At 35.2% G+C, this 17,956-nt stretch overlaps 1 protein-coding gene across 1 annotated transcript in view; it reads right to left on the reverse strand.

Moving 5' to 3' along the window:
* Nucleotides 1-17,956, reverse strand: part of LOC150089847 (TOG array regulator of axonemal microtubules protein 1-like) — a 221,689-nt gene that overhangs the window by 86,483 nt on the left and 117,250 nt on the right. Inside the window, exons 5-6 of the mRNA XM_090390111.1 lie at nt 15,856-16,097; nt 12,741-12,955 (exon numbers count right to left, since the gene is read on the reverse strand). Coding sequence (XP_090246237.1) covers nt 12,741-12,955; nt 15,856-16,097 — 457 coding nt within the window. The remainder of the gene's footprint in view (nt 1-12,740; nt 12,956-15,855; nt 16,098-17,956) is intronic.

A 17,956-nucleotide genomic window follows, 5' to 3' on the forward strand; every position in this document is an offset into this window, starting at 1 on the left:
CCTCCCTCAATTTCTATTAACTATATAATATCGGCGTAAATACACTATAGTTTATCCATATATTTGAACTACATATGTAGTGTAAAGGCATTGTTTTAATTGTATCGCATATTATGGGTGCCTTCACGAGATAGCTGGCAGTGCACTACTTCAAATAAGTAATGCTTCTCTATTAGAGAAGACTATTGTTATTTATTTTCAGTGGATACCACCATCCAAACGATCGTTTCGAAGCTAGTTGGCTTCATCATCGGTGGGTGGGTAGGTACCTTGGTAATGCAACATGCCATCACAGTTGCAAAGTTATTTCCACAATATGAGAGATGCCAAATGGTGAATAAATACAGTAAGCGCCAGTTATAGTGATAACATTTGCAATTTGAATTTTGATTCTAATAAATGCCGATTCTAATAAGCAAAAATTGACAAATATTATCCGGAGGCTATAAAAATAAAGATATAAAGCACAAATTGACACTTTATTACCAATCGGAAGAATATTCCGATTTTTACATTCCGAACAAAATAAAAATAAATTTATCCACAGCTTAGCAAAATAAAAATAAATTTATACTTACATACATAGCTTAATTAATATACATATTAATTAAACATAATACTTTGTAATATGATTATAATTTAAAATAGTCACTTATTTTAGATTGCTTTAAATTATCACTACAAAGTCTATTTATAGATTTTTTTAATATCGTATAGCAGTCTATATTCATGATCACCAGTTTCTTCCAATGCTCTCCTCAGGACGGCTATAGCTTCACGAGTTTGCCGTTTTGTAACTGGAATTTGTTCGGGTTCATCTTAATTTTCCTCCTCAGACTGGGCAATTTCTTCATCTGTTAAAGCTGTAGTAACTTGTAGATCACCATCTATGTCTACCCAATCATTAAATTCCTGTTCACCCATGTCTTTAGGCTTTTCAATGTGATCAGTATCATGGCTTAGTTGCCCATCATGAGCAATTAATCCACATTTTTTGAAACAGTTGCTAATTCAGGTTTTGGAAACTTCATTCCAGGCATTCAATGTCATATGAAGTGCATCTAGAACAGTTATCTGCTTTGCGATATCGGATGATGTTCCCACACCTTCCATCTATAGACTGGATGATTCTTCACCTCATATCCGATCTATAAAAGGTCTTAAAGGTTTTTATTATTCCCTGGTCGAGAGGTTGAATCAGTGATGTGGTATTTGAAGGTAGAAAAATTAATTCAATGTTTTTGAAAGTCAACTTTGGATGAGCTGGGCAGTTGTCCAAAACCAATGCAATTTTTTTGTTTTTCTTATCCAATTTCAAATCCCATTTACGAAGATAAATGGGATTTGAAATTGGATAAGAAATAAAGAAGCTGTCATCCAAGCATTGGTATTATTGGCATATTCAACAGGAAGCTGTTTTACTCCTTTAAAACATACTCTTGCCGATAACTAATGGCTTCATCTTGATTGTTCCCGTCATGTTGCATGTTAAAAGAACTATAATCCTGTCCTTGATCTTCTTTCCAGCAGATGCAGAGGAATTTTTAAAAATCATGCAATGGTCTGGGGTAGCCATGAAGCACAACCCTGTTTCATCTGTATTAAAAATGTCTTCAGGATTATAAGTGCTTAACACAGTTTGCCAAGAGGTTTTCAACCAGGTAGCAGATGCAGAACTATCGGAATCCTGTTTTTCTCCATGAAGTTTTTTATAGACAATATCATGCCTCTCCTTCCATCTTGTCAGCCATCCATCCATCCGTCGCCTTAAACTCTTTGTGTAGTTTTTCAGCAAAATCATTAGCTTATTGAAGAATGCTACGATTGATTGGCACATTAAATGAGCTGGTCTGTTTGAACCAAACGAACAGAGTTTCATCTACTGTTTGGCATTTCCCTTCATGCTTCCTTTTTCTGGTTTCACTAATCACATTAGTGTTTAATGTGTGACGTGATTTCAACAATTTTGATAAAGATGACTGAGGCACTACTAATTTTACTGACATTTCCCTTTGACACATATTGCCTAAGTTTAATTTACCATAGGTTTCTATAATTCGTAACTTTTCTTTTACATTCAAATTCACTCTCTTTCTGTTCACTGACATTTTTGTTTTTTTTTGATAGTAAAATTTAAAACACAGTAAAAAAGAAAAGCATTAATCAATAACAAAGCACCCGGCACACACAAATTGGAACATGACACACGCAAGTGAGATGAAGTTTAGATATAGAAATGAAGAGCAGATTTCAGCGAAGGGGAAACACATTTCACCATAATAATGTAAAAACGCAGAATTCTAGCTTTTGGTATTATCACAAATGAATAAGATCGAGTTTACTACCCGTTTATTGCACTAATAGAAAAGCCCAATAAACCAGAAACTGCAAATTGTTTTTATTGTTTTATGGTTGTGACCTCTATAAATGTGACCTCCAGAAATGTGCTTTAGAAAAATATCACAGAGGCGTTCAAAATTGATTCATATAACCTCTATAAATGTGACCTCCAGAAATGTGCTTTAGAAAAATATCACAGAGGCGTTCAAAATTGATTCATATAACCGAAAATGTGATTCTAGTAAACGATGAAAGTATGGTGCATTTTATTGATTTGGGTACGTCCTTTGAAATTTGATTCTCTTGAGTGGCTGATTCTAATAACCAGAAATCACTATAACCGGTGCTTACTGTAATAATGTATTAGAAGATGAAATGCACAAAGCATAATTTCTTATGGGTTTAAGTAATTAACTATATAATATCAGTGTAGATACACCATAGTTTACCGATAAATTTCAGCTATGTATGTAGTGTAAAGGCATCGTTTTAATTATATCTCATATTGTGGGTGCCTTCACAAAGAGATTTACCTATAGTTTACTATGGCGTATCTACACTGATATTATATAGTTAATTACCTAAACCCACAAGAAATTATACCTTGTGCATTTCGTCTTCTAAAACATTATTATTTATTCACCATTTGGCATCTCTCATATTGTGGAAATAACTTCGCAACTGTGATGGCATGTTGCATTACCAGGGTACCCACCCACTGACGATGAAGCCAACTAGTTTTGAAACTATCGTCTGGGTGGTAGTATTCACTGAAAATAAATAACACTAGTCTTCTCTACTAGAGAAGTGTTATTTATTCGAAGTAGTGCAATGCCAGCTATCTCATGAAGGCACCCACAGTATGAGATACAATTAAAACGCTGCCTTTAACTACATATGTAGTTCAAATTTATGGGTAAAGTATAGTGTATCTACACCGATATTATATAGTTAATTACCTAAACCCATAAGAAATTATGCTTTGTGCATTTCGTCTTCTAAACAATTTATATGTAGCCACAAAAATGTCTTCCCATTATTATTACAGGGCCTCAGCATACTGAAACACTGATAGGAACTCTCCAACTTGTGTTTAAAAAATTTTTCCAAAAATCATATACTTCAATCAATTCAAGAGTTGCACTATCCTAATCATGCAATATAATTTGAAAATAGCTTCCACAAGAGCTAAATTAATAAATTTTCTATTTATACTCCAGGAGAGCACAGGAGTTTACAACAAAACTTTTCCATGTCTATATAATGCAGAACTGAATATGAACTGCAGATCTCATTATGATGCTGTTGGCATGTATGTCTACACATGACAACCAGGGCACAGAACTGGAACAATCCAGATAGTAGGAAGATATGAGGGGATATCCTGGCAGAAATCATTTAACAAAAATTATAAGAGAAATCACTTTAACAGAGTCACCTATTATAACTCTGTAAAAGTAATTTTGGTTCACCAATCTCCAGGAACAATAGTCTTTATTTTCTCTCTCTCTCTCTCTCTCTCTCTCTCTCTCCCCACACATATATAAAATGTAAATTGTGTAGCATACGTTAGTAGAATGGATACGCCCTGCGAGAAACAAATACAAAAACAAGTATATAATATAAAAACATTGAAGAGAACAGAAAGTGGAGAGGATTCAGTTAAGAAAGACTTGTGGAAGGAATATGTACCTAAAATTTTTGAATACTTTAAATAGGAAATCAAAAATACAGCATAATTTACGAGCCAAATTTTAAAACATTTACAAAGGCAAACATCAAAACCAAACACTGTGAGGTTAGCATTAGCAAAGGCACATGATGCAAGAAAGCAAGCTTATATAGCATCAGCCAAAAAAAAAAAAAAAAAAAAAAAAAAAATTCCCTTATTTCACCCATCCACTCGATCCGAATGTTTGTCAAGTTCTGCCTTGAATCTATTTAAGCTTTCAACTTCTACAACAACAGATGGAAGTTTGTTCCAGCAATCAACCACCCGCTGGCTAAAGGCAAATTTCCGCACATCTATCCTACAACTGGCTTTCCTCAATTTGAATTTATGCCCTCTCAGGCGATTATTCTGAGGAAGAGGAAGAATCCCATCAGCATTAAGCATGCTCAAACCATTCAAGGCTTTATGCACCTCAATCAGATCACCTTGCAGGTGCCTAGTCTCCAGACACTGTAATTTTCAAAACTTAAGCCTTTCTTCATAAGGGTACCCCCTAGTTCCATTCACTAATCTTGTTGCCCTTCTCTGTACTCGTTCCAACAGCTCTATATCCTTCTTAAAATGAGGCCTCCAGACCTGTATACAGTACTCAAGGTGTGGCCTGACCATTGCCTTATACAAGGGGATAATCTCCAGGAACAATAGTCTTTATTCTCTCTCTCTCTCTCTCTCTCTCTCTCTCTCTCTCTCTCTCTCTCTCTCTCTCTCTCTCTCTCTCTCTCTCTCTCTCTCTCTCTCCACACATATATAAAATGTAAATTGTGTAGCATATGTCAGCAGAATGGATAAGCCCTGTGAGAAGCAAATACAAAACAAGTATATAATATAGAAACATTGAAGAGAATAGAAAGTGGTGGGGGGGGGTTTAAGTTGAGAGAAAGACTGGTGGAAGGTTTGTCAAGTTCTGCCTTGAATCTATTTAAGCTACCAACTTCTACGACAGATGGAAGTTTGTTCCAGCAATCAACCACCCTCTGGCTAAAGGCAAACTTCCGCATTGATACTGTAAACCAACCACAGCAACATGACCAATAAATGAAACAACTTACTTAAAATTAAAAAAATAGTACGACCATTGAGTTCCATCTTGTTGGAAGGCCACAAGACAACAATAGTCATGGAATCACTGCATTTAAAATGTCATACAAACTAACACATCAAACAGCAACTGACAATACACTATTAGCCTGACAATACGCTATCAGTTTGCCAATGCAACTGATTTGCATGGTAGTGGTTGCCCTCATGCAGCGAAAAATTAAACAAAGACAGCTTAAGCACCTTTACAATGCAAAGACAAACTGATAACTAGAAATCAAAGTATAAATAAGGAACTAGAATATAAAATCAACCGGACTACAAAGTGACAGTATTTTAGTATTATAATTCCTTATTTTTATTCCTTACTCTAGTTCCTAAATTTATATTCTAGTTCTTTATTTTTAATTTGCTTTCCAGTTAGCAGTTTGGCTTTGCATTGTCATGTTGCTGTGATTGATTTATAGTATTAAAGTCGTGATATGTCACATTATTTAGCTTTGGCGTTTTCAGGGAAAACTGATTAATTTCTTCATAATTGGCTTTCTATTTAAAGTATTCAAAATTTTTAGGTACATATTCCTTTCACAATACTCTTTCTTTCAACTTAGTCCCTCCCCCCCTTCCGTTCTCTTCAATGTTTCTATATTATGTACTAGTTTTCGTTGTATTTGCCTCTTGAAGGACTTATCTATTCTGCTGACCTATTTTAGTTTACAAATGTTACTCAATTTACATTGTTTCGGTCAATGTATTGTTGGTTATGCTATACAGCCACTGATGTTTGCCTTTCTTTATTTTATTTTGCTTTATTTCTTTTTTTTTTCGCAAGGTATTAAGTAACTGTAATTTTAATTTATATATATATATATATTTGAATAATGGCTTAATTTTATAATGCAATAACATAAAATAAGAAGATAAATATTAAGCTATCATTAGAGGCAGCTAAATGCACATCCTCCACATGATGCCCAGTACATAACAGATAATTCATATAAAAATAATACATAAGCCAGTAAAGCATAGCAAAACTGTAGAGTGAAAGTTAAAATAAAAATTAACATAAATTAAAAAATCAACAAGGAGGGAAAAGTAAAGGTAACAAGACAGAAACCGTAGCTGCAGTCCCCAATTAATTTAGAGTTCAATTAAATCCAATTAATAATAGTGAATCAATTTAAATTTAAAATAATGCCAATTATATAATAATTTAGCGGTATCCCCCTTGTAAGGTACCACTTCTGAGAGACGTGAAATATCTCTGAGAAGTGGTACCTTAAAGTCCCAAAAAGGGACTAAAGCAAACTACTAAAAGAAAACAAAGTAACAAAATAATAGACCGACCATTATGCCCCATATCGGCATAGGACCACGACGCCAATAATGGTCATGGAGTCGCTGCATTTCAATCGCGAGACATATCAATGCAAAGGTGAACAAAGGATCGATCGAAGGAGGAAGGGGTAATTTGGTCCTTCGATCTGTTCACCTTTGCAATGATATGTCTAGCGATTGAAATGCAGCGACTCTATGACCATTATTGGCCTTGTGGTCCTCTGTCGATATGGGACATAATGTGGTCTATTATTTTGTTACTTTGTTTTCTTTTAGTAGTTCGCTTTAGTACCTTTTTGGAGATATTTCACATCTCTCGGAAGTGGTACCTTATAAGGGGGATACTGCTAAATTATTATATAATTGGCATTATTTTAAATTTAAATGGATTCATTATTATTAATTGGATTTAATTGAACTCTAAATTATTTGGGGACCTGCAGCTACGGTTTCGGTCTTGTTACCTTTACTTTTCCCCTCCTTGTTGATTTAATTTATGTTAATTTTTATTTTAACTTTCACTCTACAGTTTTGCCATGCTACTGGCTTATGTATTATTTTTATATGAATTATCTGTTATGTACTGGGCATCATGTGGAGGATGTGCATTTAGCTGCCTCTAATGATAGCTTAATATTTATTTATCTTCTTATTTTATGTTATTGCATTATAAAATTTTTAAGCCATTATTCAAATATAACTCAGGTGGTAGTAGTGGGTTGATATGCAAAAAGCAGCGCCTGTGCCACCACCTATATTTCTTTTTCTGTCTATATAAGCTGGCTAAGCTTACATTATGTCAGTGGTGTGGCTCTGCTCTAGAGTGCTGTCTGTTCTATAGTTTATTTCTCGCTGCATAAGGAACACTGCTATGCAAATCCTCTGCATTTGTGGATCGATCGAGGAGGAAGGGATGATTTGGTCCTTCAATCTGTTCACCTTTGCGATGATTTGTCTAGCGATTGAAATGCAGCGACTTCATGACCATTATTGGCCTTGTGGCCAATAATGGTCAGTCTATTATTTTGTTACTCTGTTTTCTTTTAGTAGTTCGTTTTAGTCCCTTTTTGGTGATATTTCACGTCTCTTGGAACTGGTACCGTACAAGGGGGGGGTACCACTAAATTATTATATAATTAGCATTATTTTAAATTTAAATGGATTCATTATTTTTAATTGGATTTAATGGAACTCTAAATTATTTGGGGACCTGCGGCTATGGTTTCTGTCTTGTTACCTTTACTTTTCCCCTCCTTGTTGATTTAATTTAAGTTAATTTTTATTTTAACTTTCACTCTACAGGTTTGCCATGCTACTGGCTTATGTATTATTTTTATATGAATTATCTTTTATATATATATATATATATATATATATATTTGAATAATGGCTTAAAAGTTAAACATAAAATAAGATAATAAATAAATATAAAGCTGTCATTAGAGGCAGCAAAATGCACATCCTCCACATGAAGCCCAGATATATCTGATAATTCAAAATAAAACAAAATAAAAACATAAGCCAGTAGTATGGCTAAAAATGTAGAGCGAAATTAACATAAAAATAAAAATAATGTAAAATAAAATAAAAACAAACGGGGAAGGGAAAGTAAGGGTACTAAGATATAAGCAGTAGTCGATTGTCCCTATATAATTTAGCAATTTAAATCCAATTAATAAAACCAATGTCAATTTTAAAATAATGCCAATTATAATATGATTTAGCGGTACCCCCCTTGAAGGTACCAGATCCGTGAAATATCACCAAAAAAGAGGTTAAAAGAACTACCTAAATGAAAAACAAAATATCAAAATAATAGACTGACCATTATGCCCCATATCGACAGAGGACCACGTTGATATGGGGCAAATTTCGTCGCAGAGGCGAAAAGATCGAAGAACCAAACCACCCATTCCTCCTCCCCCGATTGATCCACCAATGCAGAGGATTTACATGGCGGTGGTCCTTATGCAGCGAGAAATAATATATAGAACAGACAGCACTCTAGATCAGAGCCACACCACTGACATAATGTAAGCTTAACCAGCTTATATAAAGGAAAGAAAGATATATATATAGATTAGGGGTGCTGACCTGTCAGGTGTAGTTACAATGGAAAAAAATTAAGTGCCTGAAAAATAAGAGCAGATTACATAAAATTAAATGAAAATATACAAAAGAACTTGATGCTATATATCCTAAGATTTTAACTACGACACATATATATATATGTTGTAGTTAAAATATATATTTTATATATTATATATATATATATATAGATAACAATATAGACTTTGAGTATGGGATAAAGTATAGTGTAAGGAACCATCTGTCAAACCCATAGTAAAAATGCATGTCAGTACCTGTAAAGAAAATATTATGAAATAAGTTAAGTGAAAGTACTTGTGAGGGTGCTTAATTGAAAGTTAGTGCAAATGCATCATATCTGCTCACGGCTAACTACTAAATAGTTATTAGATTGGCATCATTATGTATATCTCATATTGTGAATACCTTCACAATGAGTTGCCATGATATTGCATTACCTCGAATAAGTAATTCTTCACCACAGGAGAAGACTATTGTTACTTATTTTCAGAGGATGCCACCACCCAGACGGCACTGTTTCGGAGTTGATTGGCTCCTCTTCAGTGGGTGAGCAGGCACCCTGGTGTTGCAATGATGGCAAGGCAGTTGCGAAGTATAACTCCACAATACGAGAGAGGCCTGATGGTGTGTAGTAATTTGAATTATATCTGATGCATTTGCACTAACTTGTAAGCATGTTAACTCACTACGCAACTTGAGGCTTTTGCCCTAACAATGCAACGTGAAAGTACTTATTTTTTATTATTTTTTTTTTTTGTTAGTGCATCAGCTTCTGTGGCCATATTGCACCTCCCAAAGTTTTTGCATTTTGTACTGTGACCCAAGCCCAAGGCGGGATTCGAACCCGCGACCTTTCGGTTGTCAGGCAGGCACTTTACCCGCCTGGCTAGCCCATTGCAATTACGATGATTTTGGTGTTTTCTTCAGGAGTCAGCTGCAAAAACAAGGGAAAAGCAACAAATAAGTAAGGCCTCTGTATTGAACACGAGATATACTCAGAACATAGTAAATTACAGAGTTTTAAGAAATTAAAAAAAAAGTGAGGAAAGCATATAATAACTGACATATATCTTGTGGCTGACCCTACAGAGGTGGAGATAAAAAGTAATAACCAGCGTAAAAAAATAAGGAAATAATTTACAAAGCAAGAAAGAAATGAAATTAAAATGATTTAAGTTTTGAAGAAAGAATGAAGTAGTAGTAGTATTTTTTTTTTTTTTTTTTGGTAGTTGTTGGCGCATCGGCTTCTGTGGCCATAGTGCACCTCCCACGGTTTTTTGCAGTACTTTGATCCAAGCCCGAGGTGGGATTTGAACCCGCGACCTTTGGGTTGCCAGGCAGGCACTTTACCCACCTGGCTAGCCCGGTCGGCAGTAGTAGTAGTAGTGGCATGTGATGCAAGAAAGCAAGTGTATGAGCTTAGGCAGCAACAGCCAAAAAAAAAAAAAAAAAAATTACAAAACAATCCTCTAAATATTTGTCCAGGTCCAGTTCCTCCTTAAATTTATTTAACCTATCAACTTCCACAATGACAGATGGAAGTTTGTTCCAGCAATTAACCACCAAGCACAGAAAACATACTGATGCCACTAAAACCAGCAGATGCCAGGTCACCTGATAGATGACCCTCAAAAATGACATTCTATGTTAACAATTAATTAATGATTAAAAATCTAATAATTTTTTTTTACTTTCCTAAATATATTACAATAGTTTATGAAATGTTTCTTTTATGGATTTTGTACAGAAATTGCATGAGAGAAACTGCCAAGTAACCCACCACCATCTTTGCAACTATCTGACTCTGCTTGAAGAATGGCATGAAATTGGCCAAGCACTGACACTGCATTTGCTTAGAGTTTCAGGGTGCTTATTTTTCTTCTCCCACTAACTTCATAAATATTTAGTTTTACCAGAGTTTTTTTTTTAAAGATTTATTAACATTTTCACAAAGTAAAGTTCAGAACATAAAACTTGATATTCTTTCCAGATGGGCAGTAGATGGACAACATAATAAAGTTGAATATATTTTGAAATAAACCTGTAAACTGGAAGTGCCTAATAGTATTGATAAATAGTATGGGTTTTTTAAATTTTTTAATAACATTTATGCACATAATAAACTGAAATATATGCACATGAATTATATTTTGTGCTATTATGTCTGAAATGATTTTTGTAATTTTCAGCAGAATTAATTTTTTTTTGTCTGAAAATAAAAGATGTAAGTATATTTCAAAAATTTCAATTTTTTTATTAAAAGTTAATTCAAATTTGAAGTAGGTACAATAAGTACGGCAATCCATTAAGAAAAGATGAAATATTAGCACTGTTCAAGCAGAATTCAAAAGATTTTCCAGAAATTCAAAATAAAATTGAGCACCTGTCAGGTGACCTACCACTGTTGTTGCTACACATTGGGGTGCCACTGCCAATGAACTACAAACACCAAGATAACAAAATGAACTGATAATTCTCTTATAACCAGAGAGAGAGAGAGAGAGAGAGAGAGAGAGAGAGAGAGAGAGAGAGAGAGAGAGAATGCAATATATACAATATTATCTATTTTTCCTTCTTCTTCTTTTGATGGCGTCTCCTATTGGAGGTTGGTGATCACCATGCTGTACTTCTCTCTATTAGCATTAGTAGAGGCATTTGATGCAAGAAAGCAAGCTTATGCAGCATCAGCCAGAAAAAAAAAAAAAAAAACCCACTTCCACTTCACCCCTCTGTTCGTTCAAAATACCTGTCCAGCTGAGCCTTAAACTTATTTAGGCTATCAACCTCCACCACAAGGGATGGAAGTCTGTTCCACCAACCAACCACCCGCTGGCTAAAGGCAAATTTCCGCACGTCTATCGTACATCTGTCTTTCCTCAATTTGAATTTATGCCCTCTCAGGTGATTTTTCTGAGCTAGAGGAAGAATCCCATCAGCATTGAGCATGCTTAAACCATTCAAGGCTTTATACACCTCTATCAGATCACCTCGCTGGTGCCTAGTCTCCAGACACTGTAATTTGCAAAACTTAAGCCTTTCTTCGTAAGAGCACCCCTTTGTTCCATTCACTAATCTTGTTGCCCTTCTCTGTACTCGTTCCAGCAGCTCTACATCCTTCTTGAAATGAGGTCTCCAGACCTGTATACAGTACTCTAGGTGAGGCCTGACCATCGCCTTATACAATGGAATAATCACATCCTTATCCCTGCTGGAAAAATTCCTGTATATCATTGACAATACTCCATGAGCTACTCTTGCAGCCCGTCTGCACTGCTCAGAGAACTTCATATCTGCCTGCACAACCACCCCCAAGTCCCTTTCATTCTCTACCACTGTCAGTGTAGTACCACAGAGTTGATACGTTGCTCTGGGGTTGCTGTTTCCCATGTGTAGTACTTTACATTTATCAATGTTAAACTTCATTTGCCACCTCTCAGCCCATCTGCTCAACCTTTCCAGATCCTGTTGCAGCAGCATAGTGTCAGTAGTGTCCTTGACAACCCTGCCAACCTTTGTATCGTCTGCAAACTTGGACATTAAGCCCGATATACCATCATCAATATCATTTATAAATACAGAAAACAATAATGGACCCAACACTGAGCCCTGAGGGACTCCACTAATAACATCAGTCCACGATGAGCAGTGTCCATTGATTACCACTCTCTGTCTTCTCCCCCTCAACCACCCCTTTATCCATAGCAGCAATTTGCCTCCAATGTCACACTGCTCCAATTTGTGTAGCAGTCTTCCATGTGCAACAGTCATGGTCAATAACAATAATGGACCCAACACTGAGCCCTGAGGGACTCCACTAATAACATCAGTCCACGATAAGCAGTGTCCATTGATTACCACTCTCTGTCTTCTCCCCCTCAACCACCCCTTTATCCATAGCAGCAATTTGCCTCCAATGTCACACTGCTCCAATTTGTGTAGCAGTCTTCCATGTGCAACTATCAAGGTCAAGATGAAATACTAGCTATGGTGATTATTCTTGGGAAGTATAGTGCAGTGGTTTCCCCTTGATACTTATTATTTAGCAAGGGGAAATTTATATATTACCAAATATCTAAATTTAAATATTATTTAGATATTACTAATCTATTATTTAAATGACTTATTTAAAAAATTACTATAGATATAAATTTAAACTGAAAATTAATGAATGGCAATCACACACCTGGATATCCAAGCTGATATCATCATTATAAACCTCATTGTTTACATTTTTACTAAGCGCATCAACACAACAACTGCCATGTAATCCACATATCTTATCAGAATGTGGACAAGCAGATTCTACACTGTTTATTTCTGAGGTCGGTTTCAAAAGCTCTGTTGAAGGCCAACTATGAGGACTAGGGCTTGATGGAATCTTTTCAACATCATGAACATCTAGTAAGAAAGAAACCAGTTAGTTAAGTATGCAGAGCATTACAGTTCAGGTATGTCAGTAAACATTAAGTAATAATTCACATGGCATAAAAAAAGCAAAAAAAAACAACTTTTATGTGTGAACCAAGAAGATTTAATTTCAGTGCATCTTCAATATATATTACATTCATTCCGATGTTACATTATGGTGAAATATGTTGTTACATATTTGGTGAAATATGTGTCCCCTTTACTTGAAATCTTCAGTCATATAAAAAAATTATAAATAACGTAATGTAAGTCCGAAGCTACATAAGTCGGGTACATGCTGTATTGAAAAATGTTCAGCAACCTATGTAAAAAGTATACCAATAGATAAAGAACTTACCACATATTACTCGCATGTCCAATGCGATGCTTCCCTTTATTTTTTACAATGTCATGTATAGTTTGGTCACCAACATTATAATGGTTCTTTAAAGATTTAATGGATGCACCGTTTTCAAACTTTTGAATAATTTCAAGTTTTTGTTAAATGAAAGCACAACTTTTGCATTTGCCCATCATTTTTCGCGATTTCTAAACAAAACAAAAAAAAAAAAAAAAAAAAAAAGTTACTATAAAAAAAAAAAATTCCGGCATCCCTGACGTGCATAATGAAATAAAATTTGTCCTTTTGCAGTGTGACGGAACGCAACAATCGATGCAACGCACTAAAACTAAACATTGGTCTCTTTTTTTTTTTTTTTTTGAGTGGCAGATGTGAAAACAGCAGAGTTTGCAAGGTAATAGGCACACTAATCTCCTAATGACAACTTATAACGCCGCTTCTTGTCGCTTATTTACGATTTGCAAAACATCTGTCTATACCTATTCTATTTATTACCTGAATTTTATGATTTCTGGTTGATTTTTTATTTATTATTTTTTTTAAAATTTGGAATCTTGAAGTGTCCCAGTTAATCTGATCCCAGTAAACTGAGAGTCTGTTGTATTTATCTTCTTAAAATTTTATGAAATTTTCAAATTTCCAACCCCCAACAATCTCCATTCATCAGTGACTGTTAAAATATGTGTATCTCACTCCTGACATGATAGACTTTTATTATTTTTGAAGTGTAGTCCTTTGTCTATAAATATTGATGAAATCAATACTTTAACCAGAGTTATTTAAGATTTCCCCACATCCATTTCAAAAATTTGTATACACACATGTGATAAACTCATCTCTATTCTTTACCAGAGATTTTTTTAAACTTACTTTCATCAACCTCAGCATCCTCATTAATGATATATGCATAGTCATGGTTTTGTGACTACTGCTTTAAAAGGTATCCCATAATGGTAATGTATGTGTACTGTCTTCTCTGTGTACTATCTTCTCAGGTGAAAAAGCTATATAGCAATTTAAAAGTCATAGTAACCCCAGAACATATCAACTGTGTGAAACTACACTCAGAGTGATGGAAAATGAAAAAGACTGAGAGTAATTGTGCAATCAGATATGAAGTTCTCTCAGCAATGCAGACAGGCTGCCAGGACAGCTCATGGGGTTTTGTCAACAATATACAGGAATTTTGCTAGCACGCTAAGTAGTGATTATCCCATTGTATAAGGCAATGGTCAGGCCATATCTTGAATACTGCATACAGGTCTGGAAGCCTCATTTTAGGAAGGATGTGGAGCTGAAGAGAGTACAGAGAAGGGCAACAAGATTGGTGAATGGAACAGAGGGGTGCTCTTACCAAGAAAGCTTCAGTTCTGAAAATTGCGGCATCTGAAGACTAGGCACCTGCCAAGTGATCTGATTGAGATATTTAAGGCTTTGAATGGATTGAGCAAGTTCAACACTGATGAGATTCTTCCTCTTGCTCAGGCCACACACGAGAGAACACAAATTCAAATTAAGGAAGGATAGGACAGTTGCAAAATAGATGTACAGTAGTTTGGCATTAGCCACTAGGTGGTTGATTGCTAGAACAAACTTCCATCTGTTGTGAAAGTTGATAGCTTAAATAAATTCAAGGATGAACTAGACAAACTATTAGAGGGAATGAATAGGTGAAATGGGAGGTATTGCGGTGTTGTTTTTTTTTTTTTTTTTGACTGATGCTATATAAGCTTGCTTTCTTGTATCAATTGCCACTGTTAAGGCTAATTGCCAAGACAATAAAGACCATAAGGTACTTATACATTGTGTCTGTAAATTGTGTTTATTTTAGGCTGGTTTCGTTGTATGTGTGGAGAGGGAATTTTTCTGTGAGAAAAAAACCTTAAAACTCTGCCTGAAACTTACCAGCACCCCTGGTTCAAGTCAAAAAAGGCTCTGCAGAGAATTCTTCCAATCTATGACAGAATTCAAACTGCATATGTTGTTCCCAAACAGCATCAAGGGGTAAATGTCTCACTTAGAATTAGTTCTCAGAAGATTCTTCTTCCACAGTTTTTTTTCTTTTGCTAGTTTGTTTAAACAAAAATTCCAATATGTATAGGACGAGTTGCCTAGCTCATTATACCTCGAATCAATAATGCTTGCCTAACAGAGATGACTATTTTTACATATTCTCAGTTGGCACCACCATCCAGACAGCTATTTCCTATTTTAATACCTAACCATTCACCAATGAGAGGCCAAATAGCCTTGAAATGGGCATCAGGGAATAAGTAACAATAGTATTCTCTACTGGGGGAGCATTACTTCAAGGTACAATGGGAAGGACAACTTGTGAAGGAATTCACAATATGAGATGTTATGCAATGATGCCACTGCACGACTTCGGGTTTGGTTACTGTGTAGAGAAATGATGTTAATGCACTAATTTATTCTTACAAAATTTCCAATTAAATTCAGCATTCAAAAGAACAGTACAATCAAAAGTAACTGCTATTAAAATTAATGCGCTTCAAGTAATTTAACTTACCAGTTTCATCTTTCTCATTATGCTTTCTTGTTTCGGCAGGAGATGAAGCAATAATAGGTTCAGATGATGTTCGGAAACAGGGCTGTATGCTTCCCATTTGAGAAGAAGTCTTTTCGTCTGAAATTTTCTTGGGGCTTTCATTTGTCTTCTGAGGTTGTTGCTTTAACTGAGTCAATGATGGTGATCTTACCAATACTGGTTTACCTCCAAATGGAGCTCCAAGATCAGGGGAGACTTTTCTCCTAATCAAAATTTATTTTAAGATGTTTTGACAGTTCTCTAGGTAAAGAGGCTTCAATACTATAAGCTATAAGAAGTGACTGAGAAGTTTTGAGCATAATTGAAAAAGGGAGGGCTATAATCTTTAAATGTTGTACATAATGTTTCATCCTTTATACATGATAGGATCAAAAAATCCAGGGACTGAGATTTTATTTAAACAAATACAGTATTTGTAGATAATTGCACTTAAAGTATAAAAATCAAAAACATCCATTTTATATATATATATAAAAGAATATTTTGGAAAATAGTACTTTTTCACGTGCACACTTTTTGCTTTCCACAAGGCGGGGCTAACTGCTACTGCATCATACTACAAAGTGATTGACAGGTCTGTCTCAAAGACGCTTTTCTATATAAACAGTGCAATACTTAATTTTTTTTAAAAACTAATTACCTACTTACTTTCAACATTCTCTGAGCACTTTGATTACATCAAAGCTAAAACATATGCAGCGCTCTGGGCTACCAAACAGGAGTTAATTGGCATTATAAACCCAGATCTTGTTAAAATGTATATCTTGAAATGTATACTTCCCATCCCACTGTATGCGTCACAGATTTGGTCCTCTGCCCCACCGAGCAACCTGAAAGCATTCCTTAGTATTGAATACTGGCTCTTGAGGTGGCTGAACAGGATCTCGAACCACCCATTCACTATTTCTAGAGCCATCCTACTTTCCAATCTCAGCATTCCTCCCTGGAAACAGACAGTCAACACAAGAAACATTTTGACATTAGCCCAACTGCTAACAGGAAGATTAAACGTTCCCAGTATTGACGGCTTGTTTCAATCTCATTGAGAAGCCACCAGAATTGCTGAAACAAGACACCCTCTTCAAAGCAACTTACACAACCTGGACAGCCTAAGTCACTTTTTTCCAGCAAACACAATAGAACTCTTCAGTCAACTAAGAATTGAACCAGAAAAGCTCTGTAACGAAAAAGCCTACAGATTGCAAAGTCTTTGCCGACTCCTATCGTCTCCTGTAACTAGTGCACAGCCACTCGGCTCAAAAAAACTATATATTCTCAGTACTCTAGATGCCAACCTAAGATGATGTCAAAATTTTAAATATTCTATGATGTTCAAAGATGCCAAAAATGTAAATATTCTATTATAAAATCATAATTACTCATGTACAGTAAACCCCCGCTATTCGCGGTATCTGTATTTGCGGTTTTGCGTATTTGCAGTTGCTGATTTAATATAAAATGAAATCTAAAAAAATGTGAATTTTAAATCGCCGTGAACATTTTCCACCATAAAAAAACATGGGCATGGCTAAAATTATCTTTCCTGATCAAAACAGCGCTCAGTGGGTGGGGAGAGAGGGATGACAAAATCACGAGCGTGGATGTTTCTCGCTAATCCTTGTTCAGTATGTGTTATGCGCTTGTCATGGAAGGTTTCGTCGTTTGCTTTTAATTTATACGCTTATAAATTGATATGCTTACAAAAGTGATAAATCTACCGTTTTGCAGTGTAAAACAGACTTTTTCTAGTGTGTTAATGGAAGAAAGTGACTTTATTGTGGACAAGTTCTTTCTAACCCGTTCAAAAATATGGCTACGAATAACAAGGGAAATGTGAAAAGATCAAAGAAGGTGATGACATTAGCAAATAAAATTGAGTTATTAGATAAAATTTCTAATGGTGAAAGTGTCTTCTCAGTGGCAAAACATTATAAAATCAATGAGTCAACGGTATGATCAATCAAGAAATCGGAAGGAAAAATCCGCCGTAGTGTCCGTGAAAACGCGCCAATTACTTCAAAAATTTGCTCTGTAACTCGTGATGTTAAATTAGAAAAAATGG

Source organism: Mastigoproctus giganteus, chromosome 2, assembly GCF_048544385.1.
Source record: "Mastigoproctus giganteus isolate SK-2022 chromosome 2, ASM4854438v1, whole genome shotgun sequence".
Classification (NCBI taxonomy): Eukaryota; Metazoa; Arthropoda; class Arachnida; order Uropygi; family Thelyphonidae; genus Mastigoproctus; species Mastigoproctus giganteus.